At 57.4% G+C, this 19,484-nt stretch overlaps 6 protein-coding genes across 6 annotated transcripts; 2 read left to right on the top strand and 4 right to left on the bottom strand.

Annotated features, from left to right (window-relative positions):
• Positions 1-353: 353 nt before the first annotated feature.
• On the top strand, positions 354-4,437 carry K437DRAFT_276205 (putative SEC24-COPII coated vesicle component). Its single transcript, XM_013385352.1, has 6 exons — positions 354-717; positions 816-847; positions 919-2,294; positions 2,380-3,840; positions 3,930-4,136; positions 4,219-4,437. The coding sequence occupies exons 1-6, from the start codon at positions 668-670 to the stop codon at positions 4,252-4,254; spliced, it is 3,162 nt and encodes a 1,053-aa protein (XP_013240806.1). The 5' UTR covers positions 354-667; the 3' UTR covers positions 4,255-4,437.
• Positions 4,438-4,850: 413 nt separating this feature from the next.
• Positions 4,851-5,388, top strand: K437DRAFT_259311 (uncharacterized protein). Its single transcript, XM_013385353.1, has 2 exons — positions 4,851-5,168; positions 5,287-5,388. Exons 1-2 carry the CDS (start codon positions 4,979-4,981, stop codon positions 5,358-5,360), a joined length of 264 nt encoding a protein of 87 aa, XP_013240807.1. The 5' UTR covers positions 4,851-4,978; the 3' UTR covers positions 5,361-5,388.
• Positions 5,389-5,712: 324 nt separating this feature from the next.
• Positions 5,713-7,417, bottom strand: K437DRAFT_21025 (pyridoxal phosphate-dependent enzyme, beta subunit). Its single transcript, XM_013385340.1, has 3 exons — positions 6,397-7,417; positions 6,059-6,317; positions 5,713-5,966 (listed from the first exon to the last, which is right to left on the bottom strand). The coding sequence occupies exons 1-3, from the start codon at positions 7,324-7,326 to the stop codon at positions 5,911-5,913; spliced, it is 1,245 nt and encodes a 414-aa protein (XP_013240794.1). The 5' UTR covers positions 7,327-7,417; the 3' UTR covers positions 5,713-5,910.
• Positions 7,418-10,221: 2,804 nt separating this feature from the next.
• On the bottom strand, positions 10,222-11,447 carry K437DRAFT_21096 (uncharacterized protein). The gene has a single exon (XM_013385341.1). It carries the CDS (start codon positions 10,968-10,970, stop codon positions 10,341-10,343), a length of 630 nt encoding a protein of 209 aa, XP_013240795.1. The 5' UTR covers positions 10,971-11,447; the 3' UTR covers positions 10,222-10,340.
• A 1,013-nt stretch (positions 11,448-12,460) lies between these two features.
• Positions 12,461-16,548, bottom strand: K437DRAFT_259314 (WD40 repeat-like protein). The gene is made up of 9 exons (XM_013385354.1): positions 16,491-16,548; positions 15,828-16,406; positions 15,640-15,743; positions 15,416-15,552; positions 15,140-15,332; positions 13,949-15,058; positions 13,194-13,864; positions 13,008-13,115; positions 12,461-12,926 (listed from the first exon to the last, which is right to left on the bottom strand). The coding sequence occupies exons 2-9, from the start codon at positions 16,176-16,178 to the stop codon at positions 12,538-12,540; spliced, it is 3,063 nt and encodes a 1,020-aa protein (XP_013240808.1). The 5' UTR covers positions 16,179-16,406; positions 16,491-16,548; the 3' UTR covers positions 12,461-12,537.
• Positions 16,549-17,406: 858 nt separating this feature from the next.
• On the bottom strand, positions 17,407-19,408 carry K437DRAFT_259315 (uncharacterized protein). The gene is made up of 3 exons (XM_013385355.1): positions 19,139-19,408; positions 18,870-19,069; positions 17,407-18,796 (listed from the first exon to the last, which is right to left on the bottom strand). The coding sequence occupies exons 1-3, from the start codon at positions 19,317-19,319 to the stop codon at positions 17,603-17,605; spliced, it is 1,575 nt and encodes a 524-aa protein (XP_013240809.1). The 5' UTR covers positions 19,320-19,408; the 3' UTR covers positions 17,407-17,602.
• Positions 19,409-19,484: the final 76 nt, after the last annotated feature.

Below are 19,484 nucleotides of genomic sequence, written 5' to 3' on the forward strand. Positions count from 1 at the left end.
GATCTTGGTTGCCTCCGCGGCGAAATCAACTGATATCCCAGGTGTCTTGAATGCTGCTATGAGCCAGAGCCACTGAGCACGTCTGCACGGACATTCGCTACCATCCTTTGGCGAAAAGCTGGGAGGCTCGCTCTAGCTCAGCCAGACATTCATCGAATGTTTCGGTTGGAGCACATGTGCTAGAACTTAGATGTGAATTGAGATTCAGAGTGTGCGCTTGTGGCGCTGTGCGAGAGCAGCGGTTGAGAGGGCTCTATGGCCTGCGTGCGGTGGGTGGCCGTGCGCGCGTGGCGCTGGCGTTATTGTGAGCTGAGTCTCGCCCGTCCATTCGATGTCCGCTCTCAAGTCTTCCAGCATCCTCTGCTGCCACAGTCAAGAGTTATTCGGACTCGGCTCAGCACCTTGTCAAGCAGCGCACTGTCGTCTTCTCGGGACGACGGCTTCTTGTGTCGGTCGATCAGCCGCGAAAATTTGGGAAAGCACATCCCCTGCGTCTGAAACACCATAGCGGAGCGGTCTTCCCAGGTGCAAGAGGCACCCTTCAGTGTGCAACGCAACGCAACGCACCGCAACGCAACGCACCGCACCGCCACCATCCTCGCTCTCCGGGCCGAGTACGTCAAACAGCAACTGCTCGCTCGTCATCTGGCGCACATAGCTACTGTACATGATGTCGCAGCAAGCCCCATCTCTGCCGCCAGGCTGGCAAGCGCAATGGTGAGTATAGGAATGAGGACGGTTCCACGTCCTCGTCCGGTCTCCTCATGGCTGACGCCTCCACCTTCAATTCCTTCCATATGCCTCACATCTCCCAGGGACCCGACAGCCTCGCGATACGTATACATTGGTGTGTTCGGCAGCTCATCCCACATGGCGTTACTTTCTGATATTGACAGGTCTTTCTTCTACATTCTCCAGAAACGGCGACGGGGCGTTCGCAATGGCAGCTGCCGAGCACCGGACCCCCACCCGCTGGCGGCCCACCGCCAGCAGCGTCCGGCTTCCGACCTACCCACCCACAAGGCGCTGCTCGCATGTCGATGCCGCCAATGCAAGGACCTCCGAGCTTGCGTGGCATGCCAGGTGCTACAAATACCCCACCACCCATCGGGCCCGGCGCGCCTCTCAGCCCGACACCCAGCGTGGGGCCTAGTTCACCGCCTGCGACGATTGGACCGGGCTCCCGAAGGAGGGCATATCCAACTGCGCACCTTGCGGCGAACAGTGTGAGCTACAGCTCAGGGTTCGACCCTGGTGCGCAGGGACTCGGTGGTGGCTATGGAGCGCAGCCAGGCTATAATGCAGCAGCTGGAACGGGAGGACCAGACCAGGGGCCCCAGCTCTTCACACCTGGGATCCCCGAGAGCCAGGAGCCACTCGCGGTTCAACAGCAACAGCAGCAACCGCGACCCCCCCAGCGAGGTAGCCCCTACGGCCAGATGCAGCCGCCAGCGCCCAACGGCACCGCGGCCGCAGGGGGCGTCTATGGCGGCTACGGTGCCGCTCCTGCTGGTGTCGCGGGACCCAACCAGATGGCTGGCCTGCAGAACCAATTTGCTTCCATGGGCATGGGCATGGGTGGCGGCGGTGCTGGTGGGTACGGTCTCAAAGGTAACCAGTTGCTCACAATCAACGTGGCCGGCATACAGCCCGACGTCAACGACCTGGAACGGCCGCCGCCTGAGATCCGCCTGCCGCCCAATGCATGCATCACGCAGAACCCGCGAGCCAATGCGGATCCTTCGTACCAGCGCTGCACGCTCAATGCTGTCCCCACCACATCCGCTCTGCTCCAAAAGACGCGTCTACCGTTCGGCCTGATCCTCACCCCGTACCGGTCTGTGCGCGAGCAGGATGGTGACGAGCCTGTTCCTGTCGTTACCGACACGGTTATCGCGCGCTGCCGGCGCTGCAGGACGTATATCAACCCATATGTCCAGTTCATCGAGGGCGGCAACAGGTGGAAGTGTTGCATGTGCAACATCTCCAACGAGGTCCCACAGCTGTTCGATTGGGACCAGGAGAACAACCAGCCTGCGGACCGGTGGAAGAGACCGGAGCTGAACCACTCGGTCGTCGAGTTCATCGCGCCGAGGGAGTACATGGTCCGCCCGCCCCAGCCGCCGGTGTACGTCTTCCTGATTGATGTCAGCTACAACTCGATGAATAGCGGCATGGCAGCCACTGCTGCGAGGACCATTCTCGAGTCGCTCGATCGCCTTCCCAACGACGACGGACGCACGAGGGTGTGCATTATTGCCGTCGACACGGCTCTGCACTTTTTCTGCCTTCCGGTGAGCCTTGTGCTCCGCCGACGCTGGCAATCTCCAAAGTGTGCGGCAAGCTGACGAAATTGCTAACCTCCGCTTACTTTCACAGGAGGGCCACTCGGAGGCTGAGATGCTTGTCGTCGGTGACATCGACGATGCCTTCCTGCCCAAGCCGAACGACCTGCTGCTTAACTTACGCGACAGTCGAGCTGGAATCGAGCAGCTGCTTGGGCGCATCGGCGACATGTTCGCTGGCTCCCTCATCGTCGGCTCGGCCATGGGCGCTGCTCTGCAGGCAGCGTACAAGCTCATCTCTCCCATGGGCGGCAAGATCATGTGCCTGACGGCTTCCTTACCGACGCTCGGCCCTGGAGCGCTCAAGGCTCGCGATGACCCCAAGCTGCTTGGCACGGCAAAGGAGAGCACGCTGCTCAGTGCTGCATCGTCGTTCTATAAGACGTTCCCGATCGACTGCTCGCGAACACAGGTCTCCGTCGACATGTGGCTGTTCGGCTCTGCATACCAGGATGTCGCAACGCTCTCGTGCCTGCCGCGGTATACGGGTGGTCAGACGTACTTTTATCCCGGCTTCCACGCGGGCCGTTCGGAGGATGCGCTCAAGTTCTCGCATGAGTTTGGCGAGGTGCTCGCGTCACCGATCTGCTACGAAGCGGTGCTGCGTCTGCGTACGACCAAGGGTATCCGTGCGACGCAATTCCACGGCAACTTTTTTGTTCGCTCCACCGACTTGCTCGCCCTGCCCGCTGTCCCGCTTGATCAGAACTACGCCATCGAGTGCGAGATTGAGGAGTCGATCACTGCTCCCTTTGTCGTCTTCCAAGCTGTCATCCTTCACAGCACCTCGTTCGGCGAGAGGAGAATCCGTGTCGTCAACTTGGCCGTACCGACGACAACGAATATGTCCGAGGTATACGCGTCAGCGGATCAGCAGGCGATTGCCATGCTTTTGGCCAACAAGGCCGTCGAGCGAAGCATCCATCACAAGCTGGAGGATGCGCGGGACGCCATCATGAACAAGCTGGTCGACATCTTCACCACGTACAAATCCACAATGACCAGCGCTGGCTCGGGAGCTAGTGCGCAACTCAGCATCGCGCAGAACATGGCGCTGCTTCCGCTAATGCTTCTTGCTCTTCTCAAGCACGTCGGTCTGCGGCAGTCGAGCCAGATCCCTCCCGATCTGCGTGCCTATGCTCAAGCTCTCCTCACCACGCTGCCGACGCAGCTGCTCGTGCCTTACTTACACCCTAACTTTTACTGCCTACACAACATGCCCCCAGAGGTAGGCACCTGGGTCGAGACGCCCGCGCCGGCCCCTGCAGTCCCTGCCGATGGCAAGGCGGATGGCGAGGTCATGCTTCCAGGATCAACCAGGCAGTTCATCTTCCCGGCCAAACTCAACCTCACAAGCGAGAAGCTGGAGAGGCATGGTCTATACCTCATCGAAGACGGTCAGACAATCTTCCTATGGATCGGCCGCGACGCCGTGCCACAGCTGTGTATGGACGTCTTCGATGCACCCAACTATACCGAAGTGAAAGGAGGAAAGGTGAGAGATGGTACACCGGCCTTTGAACTTTCCAAATTGTGCAGTCTGGCATGTGCTGACTGAGTTTTCAATTTTCTGCGTCTTTGCAGGCCACGCTGCCGGAGCTCGACAACTCGATGAACAAGCGAGTGCGCGGCATCGTCGATAGGATCAGGGACTTAAGGAGGGGTCCGTACCGCCCGCATCTGTACATTGCAAAGGAGGACGGAGAGCCGAGCGTGCGCATGTGGGCGCTGAGCATGCTCATCGAAGATCGGGACGCAGGCGCTTCAGGCATGAGCTACATGCAATTCTTGGTGAGTGATTTCCACCGGGAAAATGAAATAGAATCTAGCAGCTCTCATTTTCTGACATTCCGATATTCTGCATCTCTCTTAGACCAAAGTGCGCGATCGCGTCAACGGAGGCTCTTGAGCGACCCGCGTTCTGGGGAGCGGCTGCTGGATGCGGGGTTGCTTGCTCAAAGGCTTCACATTTGCAAGCCGCATACAGACGAGGAAGTGATTGCAGTGGACGAATGCGACGGCTTCGAAGAAGAATGAAAACAAGTGTATAGAAATGAAAAGGCACGAAACGTTGGAACAGTGTGCACTCGTCCTTCGAGGGGAATATAAATCTCCCGTCCGCATTAGCACAGCTGCCGCCGCATCGCCAAGAAGGTGAGGGCAAGGCGCAGGGTAATGATCGCGGACTCAGCCGTGCGCGCGAGAGAACAGAGATACCATGCCATATCCCCTTCTGATCTGGTCTTTGAGCCCAATAAATGCCCATGGCTAACAAGGAATATCTTCGTCCTCGCACGGGAGGGGCTCTTCTCGCCAAGGAGATTCGGACAAGCTGCACGGGTTAGGGTTAGGGTTAGGGTTAGGGTAACCAACCATCAACGCCGTCAGTCCATCTTTCAATATCCGGATCAACGGTTCGGCCACGTCTTGGATTGTAGGTGATAACTCAACCTCTGTGTATGGAAAGTTCTTCAGTTGGAGTGCCCTCGTTGAAAAAGCTGGATGCCCCACGTAGTTCTTTGCGGATCAAAGACCGCGGAGCAAGGAGGACACGAAGCCGAAACTATTGCCACCAGGAGAGGCTGCTATGGCTGACGAGTTCAGCGACGACGAATGGTCGTTTTACATCGACGATGTACGCCACACCGAGGCGGTCACATGGATCTGACGGCAAAGGGGAAGATCCCATGTTCAAGGACCTCGTCGAATATCTTAAAGCTGTGGAGCCAATTTTTCAGCGCATACCCAACCTGGGATATTTCTCCTGCGTGACAGCATTGGCCTTCGTGGCGCTCGCAGCCATTATATCGACATTTGGGAACGGTAATACGCAGGCAAAGGGCTCCCCCTGCCGGACCGGTTGATCCTTCTTCTGGAAAGCTGAGGCGATTTCTTCTCACCATGTGGGGATACGCCGACACCCATCATGATATTTGACCAGGCTGTGATGTCATGTTGCAACCGCGTACGCATGAGTTGGAGATTGGCCCAAATTATCGCGACGTTGCTAGGTAACCCAGATTCCACACCCGGATCACTTAACCCGCTCGCATCACCTCTGGGCCCTCTAGTTGTAGACCTCCAGCCCATTACCTCACTACAATCAGGCTAACAAAAATACGAAACTTTGAGGTGTCGATTTGTCAACTCGCCTTGTTGGGGCGTTGCCGAATTACCGCTGCGCCACCTGCCATATGAAGGTTTCTCGGAGCAACGACCAGTTCGCAGAGGGCTGGTCAGACAAGCTGATGAGAAAAGAAAAATATGTTTCAAATGCTAAGGCTACAACGTTGAGGTTGAGGGTGCCTTTTCCCCTACGCGTACATTCTTTCCAGGGCGGGTATGGTCAACCGTAAACAGCGTCACATACACCGACTAAACTATCGGTTTGATGTTTTCGAATTCTGTTTTTTTTTCCTTTTTTTTCCTTTTTTTTCCTTTCTTGCGGTTGGTTGCCGTGCTTGCGCCTCCAGCGTTGAGAGGAAGGGTGCAGACGGCGTGATGATGATGATTGGCAACGCAGGCGCGTGGTAGAGGTGGAAGCCATCGGGAATTCCGAAGCGGCTCATGCCTCAGGCAGGACGACGTCTTCGGAGTCTTGAACGAGCCACTCTTTGGAGACTGCAAAAGCAAAAGCAAAAAACGGCATTCATCAGGCGCTGCTCTCTTGGTCCATCATCGATTGCAGCCGCCGCTGTCACGTATGCACTCACCATAGTTTCGGATCCCGTCCGCCAGCACAACGACAACGTTCTTGCCTTCCTGACTACCGATGCTCTCCCAGCCTTCGTTGAGCAGCCAACGCATCGCTCCACTGACCACTGCGCCGGAGCTGCCGCCGATGAGCAAGCCCTCGGTGCGGATCAGCTCGCGGGTCATCGCGAATGACTCGTCATCATTCGTCTTGAGCCACTGATCGACCACACGCTTGTTCAGCGTCTGCGGGTCAAAGTCGTAGCCGACACCTTCAACCTGCACGCGCCGGCGCAGGAAAGTTTCGTTATCAGTCAAAAAGTGCAAGCCCCGCAGTGCTCAAACGCTGCACACGCACCTTGTAAGCACCCGTCGAGCCCTTGGGAAGAACATTCAGCTCCGCCGGCTCGGCGAGCATGCTGCCGACGGGGTCGAGAGCAACGACGTAGCAGTTGGGGTTGTGGTCCGCCTCCTTCAGACGCGACGCGATGCCCGAGACGGTGCCGCCCGTGCCGACACCGGCGAAGAGTGCGTCGACAAGGACGTTGCTGCTGCTGCTCCCGCTTGGGTGGTCAGACCCGAGCGCGACTTGGCGGTGCACGGAGGGTGGCGAGCCCTCGGGGCTGCTGAGCTCAGGTGTCAGAGGGCGCTGCGCCGCGTTGGGCAGCAGCTGCTCGGCGGTGAGGTTCTTCACGTTGGATACCGGCTTGCTGACCATAGAGGGCTGCTGCTGCAGTTGACTACGGCTCTTGACGGAGCCGTTCGCGAGAGCGCGGATGATCTCCTCGGCGGTGAGGCGGTGCGTCGCCGGGTTGGCCGGGTTGCTAAACTGGTCGAGCAGGACAGCGTGGGGCGTCTCCTTTGCCAGGCGCCTGGCGACCTGGAGGTTGGAGCGCGGATCGTCGTGCGCCGCCTCCGTCGGGGTGCGGATGACGTGCGCGCCGAGCGCGCGCATCGTGTTGACCTTCTCCGTCGACATCTTCATCGGAAGAACGATAATGCACTTGTAGCCTTTCACCGCCGCTGCGAGCGCCAGCCCGACGCCCGTGTTGCCGGACGTCGGCTCGATGATCACACTCTTTCCAGGGATCAGGCGGCCGTCGCGCTCGGCGGTGTCGATCATGGCCGTGGCTACGCGGTCCTTGATGCTACCGCCGGCATTAAAGAACTCGCACTTGGCGTACACGTTGCACTTGATCCCACGCAATTGTGGGATGCGGTTCAGCCGGATCAGCGGCGTCTCGCCAATGCAGTCGAGTGCGTTTTCGTGGATCATGGGTGGCGCCATGGTTGGTGATTGTTGAGGATCGGTAGAGAGAAGTAAGAAAAATGCAAGAAGCTTGAAAAGAGAAAACTGATAGATGATGGGGGTGTATCGGTTGATGGGTAGTGTGGAAGGTACCGGAGAAGGGGAAAGGCAATGACCTCAAGTATACTAGGGATACACTGATGCAACTGCGATGCGGTGTGAATGCTTGCGAGCTTGAAATGCGCTTGGCAATGTCGGAGAGCCGGGAAGAAAAGGAGCGCAGCTACAGTATTGTTGAAATTGGCAAAAAGGGGGCCTGTTGACAGCCTTCGGAGATGGCAATGCCAGCGAGAGGAGGGAATAGGAAATAGCACAGGTTGGACTGAGCTTGAGGGGCCGAGCCTGTTGGAGGCTTTGAGGTCCGCTGGAGAGGTGCCGCTGCTGTTGGGGCAGTGGATGCGACGAAGGCGTGTGGTGGGTGCTGCTAGCTTGACCCTAAGGAGAGATCAAGCTGCGTATAGCTATGCTATATGCAATGCTTGCCTAGCCAGGCTTGTAGTAGGTGGCAGCGAGAGATGGGGGCGGAGCGCGTTGCTGTCTGCCGGCGCCCCCTGTTGTTTTAAAGGATATTACTCAAAGCTGCGTCGAGGATGTGTGCAACCCTGTGTATCACGCTGTTGTTTGACGATTACAATATGGGAGCGAGCGAGGTCGCCGGAGGGTATATCCAGACGAGATGGAGTTAGTTGGGAGAGAGAGGAGCGGGTGGGCAGGCTGGGATGCAAAATTGGCAATGATAAACAATTGAATCGTTGGCGCGCGCCTTCTTTTTTTCCTCTGTCCATTCAGGGTTGCATGCTGCGGCCGCATGTTGACGTGGGCCACACGCAGTCCGCAGATAGCCGCAGGGTTCTCGTTGGGTGACCTGCAACCATGCAGGTTCCGCCGCGCCAGACATGCTTCTAGCCGAGTGTAATGAATGAACCAACTCTGCCAATCGTCGTCACTCTCCCTCTCGCTCCTTATCTCCCCTCTCCCTTCTTGCTCGCAGCCTTGACCGGTGAGGTCTCTGAAACATCCACCTTTCTTTCTGGGGTAGCAGCTTATCGCGTAGACTGAAGGACGACCTTGGCCTCTTGGCCCTGATCCGCTGCAGTCCGGCGCAGTGTGTGAAGGCGGTGCCTACCCGATCCAAGCAAGGGAATGGAATTGGAACAAAGAGGAATAGCATTACATGTAATTACTCCACATAATAGAAGGGGGGCAAGTTTGCTTAGATACACATTCTCACCACGCACGTTCGTTTGGCAGATTACTTCTGGAGGCCATTCGCGAGACCCGGGACACGCTACAACTGCAGTTGCTGTCAGCGACTACCATCGCACACCATTCACTTACTCGACACGTCGATCAGCGTCTGGCACGCTTCTCGCTCAAGACCGAAGGCCGCTTCACCTCTCGAGCAAGTCAACTCCTGCTGGCCAGGAGGAAAAAGAAATCACTCTCCGATCGCGAGGGAAAACGAGTCAAGACCGGCTGGGAGACGACAGTCTTGGTACAATTTCAACAACAGAGGACATCTAAAGGACTGCGATGCACAGTGTCGAAGGCAACTGTCAAGGATCTCGAGCTCGAGGTCCATGAGCTGCGATTGGAGCTCGCAGAACTGAAGAAGACGGTACTGAGAAAGATGCCAACTGTCTCAGAACAAGAGCCCAAGTCCGTCCCGTTGCAGGGAGAAGTCAGCCAGGACAACGCTCGCCAGCTGCGGTTCGGGCTGCCGAAGGTGCAGTTCGCCACTTTCCACCTCAAGATACAAGAGGATCCAGAAGCGTGGTTGGTCTCACATGAGGCCCCAAGTTCGTGCTCATGAGCCTGAGCCACCCCGGACGAGCAAACCGCTGCGGTGGCCGACAATTTCAGGGATGCACTATGTAGCTGGAACTGGTCACTTCAGCCGCTCGTCCGGGCAGTTGACCTTGCCCGGGGACGCCTTCAAAAGCGAACTCCGCCGTCAGGGCACACATTCCCAGAGTGCTGCTCGAGTCATTCGGCGACTCCGAGACTTACGCTTCAGCGGCGATTACGTTCAGCGGCGATTACGTTCAGCGGCGATTACGTTCAGCACTTGGACTTTGTGGAGGAGCTGGTGCGCCGAATGCCGCGGTATGAGCGATCAGAGGCAGATCTGATCAGCGACCTGCTAGCACACCTCCCAGAAGCTCCCCAAGTCTCTTCCCATCCTGCCATACACGACGCCGACCACCTAAGCCAAGCAAACACCCTCTCCTTCGTCTGGCGGTGTATGGTGGTCATGAAAGCGCTCTCACAGATACCACCGCGCAGAGCAGCCCGCCCTCCCCTCCGGTGTACTGTGCGCTGCTGAGACGGCAACGAGGAGGGGTATAAGCCTGTTGACCCGAGCTGCAAGGATGCCTGGCAAGGAAACAAGAACCGACATCGTGAACTGTGCGCTCTCAGCGTCAAGGGGGAGGATATGGTAGGCACCCACAAATACCTCGGGCAACACTCAGCTTCGCTAGCATTACATCAGTGGACATTGCCACGGACTGGCCGGTGCCGCAAGCTATTCTTGACGTTCTTACCGTCTGGACATTTTTAGGCTCGGGAGCTGACGCCCACTTCATGCCCGCGCGTGATGCCGCTACGATAGGCTTGAACGCACATGCTCGCCACAAGCGCATTCGACAGCCACTAAATGAGGTGACGTCAGGATCGGTCGGACAAGTTAGCGTGCAAGTGAGCGTAGGATATTTCCAGGAGCGTACAGATTTCGAAGTGAGCCTGGGTCTCATCAACCAGAACGCTGGCGTGATCCTTGGCTTCCCTTGGATGACTACCTATCGCATGCAGCATGATTGGGAGCAGAGGAAACTGCACCTCGAGCTCATCAAGCCAGCCCTCCACGCCACCGCCACCGCCGCTGTCTTCGTCAGTGCCGTCGATGATGACGCAAGACAGCGCTCTTACTTTCACCGCCAGTTTCTCTGTAGCTTTGCCGAGCCGGTTACCCCTCCGACCCGAACCTGGGATCACTCCATTGAGGACATCAGTAAGCAAAACCTTCGCCAGCGTGACGTCCAAGATCGCCACGGGAGCATGAATCCATTCGACAATTCATCGATGGGTATACACAAAAAGGATGGATCGTACCAGCTGGTCCTTCGACGTGGGCCGGTCCGCTGCTGCTCGTGCCCAAGCCTGACACGCAGAGGCTCGATATATGTATTGACCATCGTCGATTCAGTGGCGTAACAGTCAAAGACTCGTACCCTACGGTACAAATCGATGATTGCTACGCCATGCTGCATGGTGCGAGGTTCTTTACGACGTTGTACATCACCAATGGCTTTTGGCAGGTGCGGCTGCGAGCAGAATGCAGGGCTAAGACTTCTTTCATCATCCGCTATGGCTTGTAGCAATGCGCTGTGATACCCATGGGGTAGATCAACTCGCCGCCCACCTTCCAGCGGATGGTGAATAGCATCTTGGGAGCAATGGTCAACGCCACTTCCCTGGTGTATCTCGATAGCATTGTGGTGTTTTCGAAGGCGGGTGAGGAACCCGAGCACGTCTCGGCTATTGTGGCCGCTCTCCAAAAGCACGGGCTGAAAGTCTCCCGAAGAATGGTCAAAGTTATACGCCAACAACTTCGCTTCCATGGGATGATCCTGAAACCTGAGAGCATCAAAACAGATTCCGCCAAAGGCGAGACAATCGCTAACTTAACTGGGCGATGCTGGCGACGATCAAGCAATTGCGCTCTTTCTTGGGTGCATCAGGATATTATAGAAAGTTCTTGGCGAAATATGTCAAAATCGCTGCGCCCCTCACCAATGCGCTGCGCACGGGTGTTCGTTCCTCCAAGTGTGATGACCCCAGGCCTCTGGTGATTACTAACGACATGCGAGCTGCTTTTGGTTACCTGAAGGCGATGCTCTCCGCTTAGCAAAATCACAAGCATCCTGACGTCGACAGACTTTCTACATTGACACGGATGCAAACGACGAGTTCGTCGGCGCCGTCGGGTAGAAGTTGGATGGGGAGGGCGGGGAGCCTGCCAGAACAGAGACGCACCATGGGCACGTCCGCGACCTGTGCCGGATCGCTTTCGAAAGCAGAAACTCACGAGTGCTAAATGCAACGACTCCGTTCAGTAAAGAGAAGCTTTGGGCATTACCAACGCTCGCCACAGATTTGGGGGTTTGATAGGGGAGGCTCGGATCGTCGTTCACGCCAACCACGAACCTCTTTGCTATCTGCGAACAAACGATGTCAATTACAGACCTCGCCAATTCGTCGAAGCCGTGGAAGTGTACGGCCCACTGATCCTTTACTTTCCAGGAAAATCCAATCCAGTCGCTGATGCGTTGTCCAGATATAATTCTATTGGAGGCAAATCAAGCGCAGAAAACTTTCATCTCAGCGATCTTGCAATTGCGCTGTTTGACTACTCCCAGCTTAGGGCTGTGCAAGAGGTTCCGGAGATGGGAAATCCCAGTGAGGAATATCTCATACTCCAAGGGTATCTGGCTAAGCAGTTGAAGGCACGTGAGGAGAGTTCCACGCCAAAATACCACTTTGTCCCGACTTCACCGAGTTGCTCAAACTAAGTGATGTTATCAACAGTCAGACCGGGCCTCATGCAATTCACCAGAGAGCGTAGCAGCTGCAACGCCCGCTGTGCCATCACCAATGTTCGTGCACAAGAAGCTGCAGCCCACGCGATTGCTGCCTACCCAGCTTGTCGGGGCGGCAGCAGCAGACAGCCGCGGAATGTAGTCATCAGCCGGTGTACGTCATGCTGGACTTTCAACTTCCCAAGCTCTATTTCGAAACGAACCATGGGCTCGATAGCTGTATGCCGCTGCTGCAAGTCGAGCTGACGTGTCATAAAGTAGACTCACTTGTGGTATGACCCACAGTTGAGCACGACCATGCATTTGGAAGAGTTAAGCGCTGAACCGCAGGCGAGCCTCATTGCTCATTGCCCAGCTAAATGCTGTTAGGTGTCGCCCTGTGAGGCAAACGTACCAGTAGGCGCTCATCGATGGCTTGGGAGACTACGCCGTAACGCTGCTCCCATCCTGTGCGGTGCTCCGCAGGCTGCAGCGCCGACCAGCGCCGCGGATCATGCACTTGGACGATTGGACTCGTTGAAGAAGCGAATTACATTTGCACCTCTATTACTACATCGGTTTGGATGTTTTCTTTCATTGCGATTCCCCATCACCCGTAAATGCGGATGATCCCATCGGCGCCAGCGCTGGCAAAGAACGGTGCCGAGGGATGGTACTTGACAGCCACCACGCCTTCGCCCGCTTTTTTGCGGTGCGCTGAGATCTCCTGCACGCATACCGCCGCGCCGCCAACGTTGCCATTGGCTCCAGTAGCAGTGGCATCATTGTTGCCCGCGGCAGCTGCTTCCTTGTCCTTGTTCATGACTTTGGAGCCGCTGTTGCTTCCTTCGGCAGCAGCCTGGGCAGCTGGTCCACTGACCAGGTCCCAGAAGCGGACGCTGCAGTCATGTCCACCAGATACGAGTGTCAGACCAGCCGGGTCGATGTCCAGTGATGTGACAGCATCCTGGTGCCCTTGCATAGACAACGTGCACGTGCCTATAGTGCGAAGAGTAAGCATATATTCAACATTAAATATTCGCTTCTTTCAATTCGATAGCTATAGCCGGTCCCGCTCACCAGTGTCCAAGTCAAATGTGCGAATGTATCGGTCCTCGTGGGCAGTGATGAGCAACGGCAACGTCGGGTGCGCGACGACCTTGTTGATCTGCGTTGCAGGTGTGCCGTCTGAAGGAAGTGCACAGTATGTGCGCATCAGTACCTCTATCCGAGTGTACAACCGAACGAAACAGAGGGGGGACTCACCATACGTGGCGTCGCTGTGCATCTGCAGCACTTGCTGACCGGACTCGATATCGAACAGCTTGACAACGCTGTTGCTGTACGCGACCGCGCAGACGCGTAAGTTGGCTGGGCACGGCGATATGGACGTAGGCACGGGCAACTCTTTGCCCTGCGCCTGGAACTTGCGCCGCTCCTTCTCAGCCACGGTATCCGGCTCGCTGCCAAAGTAGTCCCAGCTGAGTTTGAGCGCCGAGGAGAGATTCTGTGTGTCCCACAATTTGACCGTCCCGTCTGCGCTGGCGGACGCGAGCAGCACCTCATTCTGCGAGCGGTCCGGCAGCAGACAGAGCTCCCAGATGGCCTGCGTATGCCCGACAAGCGTCGCTTCTTCCGTGTTCGGATCGAATGGCAGGTACGGCACGCTGTCGTGGCGCGGCAGACGCCAGACGCGGATCGTCGCGTCGAGACTGCTGCTATACGCCCGCCGCTGCTGCGTCGACACGATCGCGCTCGTCACGGCAGCCGAGTGACCACGATACGTGATGATCGAGTCAGCGTCCGCAAAAAGCTTCAAGCTCGGCTGCGTCGTCGTCGGGTCGATGCTCCAGTACTTCAGCGTGTTGTCGTCCGAAGCGGAGACCAGTGCCAGATTCGATCCGTCGAATGCGATTGATCGCACAGCATCGAGATGGCTGCGTCAAACGGAGCAAAACAAGAAGAAGCGTCAGAGGTACATGCCAAACTCAGCTCTCAGTCATCTCCACTCAGCCACTCACCTCCTTAGGATGCGCTTCGATTTCCAAAGCTGCACATCAGAAGATTCATTGGCCGCTTTGGCCTCCGCAGCAGCCTCGTCATCCGTATCGTGAAGGGTAAGATTGGCCAGCTCATCATCATTGCTAAAACGTCCAGCCGCAGCCACCTTTGCCTGCTCCGTTTTGTCGGACGTGAGGGTCATCTGCGCATTTACCCCTGCGGCTGCTGCTGCTGAACCTGCGCCAGCCTTCCCAGCCCTGCGCTCATGCTCGCGCCGCTCACGCTGCTTCTGCGCCTCCTCCTTCAGCTTCTTCCAATCCCCGTCTGCGGCGCCTCCCGCGCCGGGACGAAAAATGGCGGTGACCTGCTCCGCCTCGTGGTCCTCGTCGTCGTTGTCTGCAGGAGGGACTGAAGTCGATGTTGTCGATGGCGACACTGCCGTTGTTGCTCCTGCTACAGAAACTGAGGGAGCAGATGAGGCGTCGGGAAAGCCGCCTTCGGACTCTTCGCCCGAGGAGAAGGAGCCCCAGCTCCTGCTCGTCGCTGAGGAGTCTGAGTCGCGATCTGTCACATACGGCTCGACGCTTCCTCCGTTGGGAAGTGGCGTGGTGCCCATCGCCGGGGACTTGGGCGGCGCGTCATACGGCGCGTCGGTCGTAAACGATGGCGGAGAGGACGGCTTGCCGATCTCGATGGTCGGATGGCCCTGTCCTACTGCTCCTGCTGCAACGCCAGACGGATTTGAAGAAGGTACAATCTCGGCGGGCTGAGACAATTCTTCCCCGGCGTTGGGCTCATTGGCCTCCATCAGCGGCTCCTGGTTGTAGGGCGCTTTGCTCGTCAGCGATCGTGCGCGGCCCAACTCTGCGTCCGGCTGCTGGTGCAATGCGTTGAAGCTGCCCTGGCCCAACGGAGAGCGTTTGTACGAAGACGGAGATGGTAGGGAAGCCGCGGCGCCTTCGCTCGGGTGACCGAGCAGTGGACTGTTGTAGTTGTCACCGACTGTCCGGCGCGGACGAGGAGGACCGGGGGTACTTCCATACTGTGCACCAACCATTGACTCGATCCCGCGATCGGGGAGAGGGTTGAGCACGCTGACGCTGGTAAGGTAATTGATCTCTTGCAAGCATCTGGCAGACATCAAGGCAGTTTGTTTGTGAGAATCGCGGAGAAAGAAGCAAAGGATCGCGTCACGTTTCCATATGACCCACTGTTTGAGATAGTATCTGCTCTTTGCGCGCGATCGCGGATCCTTGGCGCTGTTAGTGAGCTGGCGACTGAGCGAAGAAGTCCCTCCTTTGGTGCTGCCAGCATCGGATCCTGGACCGGTGCCATTGAGGGTACCGAGGATGGAGGGCGTCAAGGACAGCGTCGAGCCAGCCTTGACATGTGCTGCTCCCACATCTGCCGCAGGGGAGTGCACAGCGCGATAGTATGCATCAGCCTTAGTCCCGTCTGTTCCACGGCGAGCAGACGCGGATACTCACCTGCCTCTGCATCGCTCCTAGATGGTGAAGTTCGACCACTCCCAGAAGCGCTCCTCTCGCCCAAGGCGTGCTTGGCAGCTGCTGCTGCGGCTGCAGCCGCAGAAGGCGCGTTGCCTGATGAAGAAAAGTATTTGGATCTGGTGCGTATGAGCAGCAAAGAAGGATATAAGGAGATGGTGTGAGAAAGGCTTTAAGCACAGCGTGGAAGCTCCAGCCCCTCTCACCTTTCTTGCCGAAGGGCGTACTCGAGCATTTTGACTCTCCGCATAAGATCGGTCTTGAGGTTCTCGATTCCTCGACGCTCGCCCTCGAGAAGAGCGATACGGGCCTGCGCAGAGGATGAGACCAAGTAAGTGACCGGCTAGGAACACATGAAGTAGGGTCCGGGCCAAAAGGGTACAACGAAGCTCACTCTCATCTCTGCCCGTTCGATCTCCCATTCGTTTCTGTCCCTCTCGTAGCGTCTCCACTCGCTCTGCAAGTAGTGCAGGATGCCAGCGAGCGTGTATTCTGATTGGCCATTGCTTGAAGTATCTTGGTTGCTTCCAGCTCCGCTCCCGGAGCCCATACAGCCACCGCCCCCGCCTGCACCATTCAAGCCCATGCCAGCACCAGCAACGCCTGGTCCACCAGCGGCAGCTCCCCCCATTCCATTCCCAGCTTGAGGCAAGGGTTGCAGCATGTTTCCTCCCGCGCTGCCCATGCCACCACCCCCACCTCCGCCGCCAACGAAGCCCATGCCCCCATCTGCGAGGCCGCTCATGCTTGCGCGCTGCGCGAACGCGAGTGCCCGGCTTGGCGACTGAGTGTGCCGGAGAGCGTGAACGCAGGCGTCCCAGCCTGCCTGCGTCTCAGCCGACTTGGTGTCAGTGCGAGCGGGCTACTTGTCGGGCAAGGATGTCTTGTGCAAGAGAAGGAAGACTGTGGTGATGTGCATCAACGTGCTGCTTTTTGAGGTCGTCCGAGCATGTGCTTCACAGTCCACACTGCGCTAAGAAGTGGGAGCGCGCGCGCGGAGAGTGTGTGTGCGTGAGAGGGGTCAGACCATCAGAGCAGCGTCACTCAGTGCGCCCACCTGATCGCGCCCCAGTGCTGCACGCGGCCCACCGCACAAGACTTTGACAGGCAGCTGCTGCCAGCTCAAGCCCTCCTGCTCCTTTGTTTAGAGCAAAACACACAAGTACAGCGATCTCTTCTCCCCCCCATCCACTTGATTCTGGCAAAAGTGTCACGCAATGCGAACAGGATGTGCTGCAACTAAAAACTCCAAGCGAAACCAATTTTAGACGAGAAGCGAAACGAGATGGGAGCTGCTGGCCGCTGGAGCCGCCTGGAGCTGTTGGTGCTGCGGCGGAGGAAGCGGACTCGTTCCTTCCTGTCTGGTGCCGTCGAGTGAGAGTGGTGCAGTGCAGTGTTGCTCAGACTCTGAAGACACAAGAGTCCTGTCTTCGCGCCAGTGCGGATGGGCGTTTCTCGGCCGGCACTGCGGCACAGATTCGCTTCGGCTTGGACGCGCTCGTCGCCCCAGCCAGATCAGGGGACTCCAGACAAGCTCCAGCCGCCTCATCACCCGAGACCTCCATGGGAATGATTGAGTTGCAACATGCAGGCATCGGTCGAGGTAACAAGGCGAGCGTGGCCATCATCAACTGGATGAAGCACCCCAAGCGAGGCTGGCCTACAAGTGCCTGTCGTAGCTCGTACAGCGCGTCCAGGATTGGAGGTCGCTCAGGTGCCAAGCAAGCCTAAATTGCTCTCAGCCAATCGTTCCCACTCGGATTCCTGCCGCGATTGAGCAGTGGAGAGCTGGATGCCTCTTCTTCCCACAAAAGGCTCAGCTGACATGGCGTTTGAATTTGAATCGTGGCTGATTCAATCACACAGGGGACAAGCTAGGCAAAAGACGGTCTGAATATTGAGTGTAGCATTTCAACTAGCGAACAGAGTGTGCAGATTGGAGCAACCGAGGGTCCGAAAACAAACACACTTTTATTCAATGGTAACATTTTCCAGCCAGTGTTTTAAATGTGTACATATCTTGATGCATGCTTGGGCAACTGCGTAGCAGCTGCAGCCACCCCGGCGGCTGAACACAAGGTGGTTTGCAAAATGCTACAGTGCGCTTCCCGCAAGGGGTTAGCACCACCATTCCAGGGCGGATGATACCCCAAAAGGTCGGGCCAATCCTCAAAATCCCAACGTGGGATCAACCGCGTCTCCGTGGTGTGTAGCGCCGCCGCGGCCTCTGGCCGTGCCTCTGCCTCCACGGCCGCCCCTGCCTCCACCCCTTCCGCCTCGCCCTCTGCCGCGTCCTCCGCGACCCCCATGCCCATGGCTTGTGCCAGATTCGCCAAACGTCGCCATGTTCTTCTGCTGCTCGGCAAAGCGGTTCTGCCTTGGGTTGTTGTTGCCGTTGAACGTCTCGTGCCGCTCTTTGATCTCGCTGCTGATATCGTCAAAGAAGCCGCTCTTGTCGTAGAAGCTTTTCGGCTCCGCAACGGGGGCCGGGATGGCATCGAGTGTGCCTGATCCGTTTGGTGCGTTTGCTTCTGCATCGCCTCCGTGCGCGAGGGCATCCTTTTCCTTGGCAAATTTGGCATTTGCACTCTCAAAGTCAAAGTCAGCTCCACTCGCATCAGCGGGCAGGGCGATACCATCATGTCGAGGGCCTCTTTGTCCTCGGTTTCCGCCCCCTTCCCTCCTTCTCCTCGGCTGATGTTCTCCAGAGTTGTCCGCGTGATGCGGCACGGCAGGACGAGGTGGCAAGTTGTGTTGCGCGCCGACGCCGGTGGCGGCTTTGCGGCCCGTCGCATTAGTCATGACAGTAGCGCTCGTCTGATCCCGCTGAGGCGTAACGGCTAGGCCAGCCAGCTCGGACACCAGCGCATCGGCAGCGGCTGCGCCATCAGCCCTTGCGCTCTCGTCCTCGATGCTGATATTCTTTTGTGCTGCCTTAGCTGCCAAAGGAGGAGCTGGCGCTTGCTCCGGCGGGCTAGCTCTCACGGCCGGAGAAGCCTCTACTGGGACATCAGCTGTAGGGGGCTTGGCCTGAGCCTGGGGTCCGGTTGCGATTGCGGGGGTAGCAGGTACAACTGGTGCTACAGGGGGAGCGGGCGACGCCTTGGCCTGCTCTTGCGAAGGCCTGACTTCTTGATGTTGTTGCTGTTGCTGTTGGGGCTGCTGCCGATGGTGAGGCGGTGGAGGTTGCATGTGATGGGGAGGAGGAGGAAGTGGCCCAAACGGACTGCCGGGGCCAGGCGCACCCCATGGAGAGCCATAGCCACCAGGGGGACCAAAAGGTGGAGGAGGGGGCATACCATACATACCGCCAGGCCCTCCTGGCCCAGGCGGGCCTTGTGGCGGTCCGGAGGGTCCTCGAGCCTAGGCATAAAACAACCATAGCTGATGTGAGCGAAACGGCCAGCTGCAAAGAAGATCCACGAGGAACACCCACTCCAAGAATCGCAGGATCTTGCATTTGTTGCGGTGGCGGAGGAGGCTGGCTCCTTTGCGGATTCGGGTCGTCGATCTTGAGATCTTTGACGTCACCCGCTCTGAAAACGACATATTCGTAGACATTGTCATAAGCAGGTGGGATCTCCTCTGAGTGGCGACCCTGTGATGCAAGCCTTCCTTCTGTTCCAAAGCTCTTGACTATGGAAAGAATGAACGCTCGTTTAGCCGTAAATTAGACGATACATTACTGGATGCAGCGAAACTCACCTTGCTCGAGCGAAATGGTGGCGGCTGCAGGATCAATCTGCGCCAGGATGCCTTGATACCTGATGTCTGATTTGGAGATGAGGGAGATAAGTGCACCGATGAACTGAGCTGGACCCGCTGCAGCTGGACTGGCGCCGGACTGCGCCTGGCCCGTCGTCGGCACAGCTCCCTGGGCAGACATATTCAATGTATACTTTTGCCTTACTCCTTCACAGCGCAACCATTGGTAAGTTGTGGTTGTAACAAAATCGTAAAAGCATCCAGGTGTTGAGAAGGTCGATGTTGGAAGGCTTGCCCAACAGCATCTCACTAGTCACAGACGTTGGCAATCATGTCGCTCTTCTCT

The sequence above is a fragment of the Tilletiaria anomala genome, assembly GCF_000711695.1.
Source record: "Tilletiaria anomala UBC 951 chromosome Unknown K437scaffold_114, whole genome shotgun sequence".
NCBI lineage: Eukaryota > Fungi > Basidiomycota > Exobasidiomycetes > Georgefischeriales > Tilletiariaceae > Tilletiaria > Tilletiaria anomala.

Bases quoted from the DNA above. Each gene is read 5' to 3' on its own strand.
- K437DRAFT_276205 (XM_013385352.1), top strand. From the start codon at position 668: ATGATGTCGCAGCAAGCCCCATCTCTGCCGCCAGGCTGGCAAGCGCAA. The intron at 718-815 runs GTGAGTATAGGA...CACATCTCCCAG, and splicing joins CCAGGCTGGCAAGCGCAATG to GGACCCGACAGCCTCGCGAT. The intron at 4,137-4,218 runs GTGAGTGATTTC...CATCTCTCTTAG, and splicing joins TGAGCTACATGCAATTCTTG to ACCAAAGTGCGCGATCGCGT.
- K437DRAFT_259311 (XM_013385353.1), top strand. From the start codon at position 4,979: ATGTACGCCACACCGAGGCGGTCACATGGATCTGACGGCAAAGGGGAA. The intron at 5,169-5,286 runs GTAATACGCAGG...ATATTTGACCAG, and splicing joins TATATCGACATTTGGGAACG to GCTGTGATGTCATGTTGCAA.
- K437DRAFT_21025 (XM_013385340.1), bottom strand. From the start codon at position 7,326: ATGGCGCCACCCATGATCCACGAAAACGCACTCGACTGCATTGGCGAG. The intron at 6,318-6,396 runs GTGCGTGTGCAG...CGGCGCGTGCAG, and splicing joins GCTCGACGGGTGCTTACAAG to GTTGAAGGTGTCGGCTACGA. The intron at 5,967-6,058 runs GTGAGTGCATAC...TTGCTTTTGCAG, and splicing joins GGACGGGATCCGAAACTATG to TCTCCAAAGAGTGGCTCGTT.
- K437DRAFT_21096 (XM_013385341.1), bottom strand. From the start codon at position 10,970: ATGGAAGCGAAGTTGTTGGCGTATAACTTTGACCATTCTTCGGGAGAC.
- K437DRAFT_259314 (XM_013385354.1), bottom strand. From the start codon at position 16,178: ATGAGCGGCCTCGCAGATGGGGGCATGGGCTTCGTTGGCGGCGGAGGT. The intron at 15,553-15,639 runs GTGAGAGGGGCT...CATACGCACCAG, and splicing joins TACGCCCTTCGGCAAGAAAG to ATCCAAATACTTTTCTTCAT. The intron at 13,865-13,948 runs GTGAGTGGCTGA...CGTTTGACGCAG, and splicing joins TCGAAGCGCATCCTAAGGAG to CCATCTCGATGCTGTGCGAT.
- K437DRAFT_259315 (XM_013385355.1), bottom strand. From the start codon at position 19,319: ATGTCTGCCCAGGGAGCTGTGCCGACGACGGGCCAGGCGCAGTCCGGC. The intron at 19,070-19,138 runs GTGAGTTTCGCT...TTCTTTCCATAG, and splicing joins CACCATTTCGCTCGAGCAAG to TCAAGAGCTTTGGAACAGAA. The intron at 18,797-18,869 runs GTGGGTGTTCCT...TTTTATGCCTAG, and splicing joins AAGATCCTGCGATTCTTGGA to GCTCGAGGACCCTCCGGACC.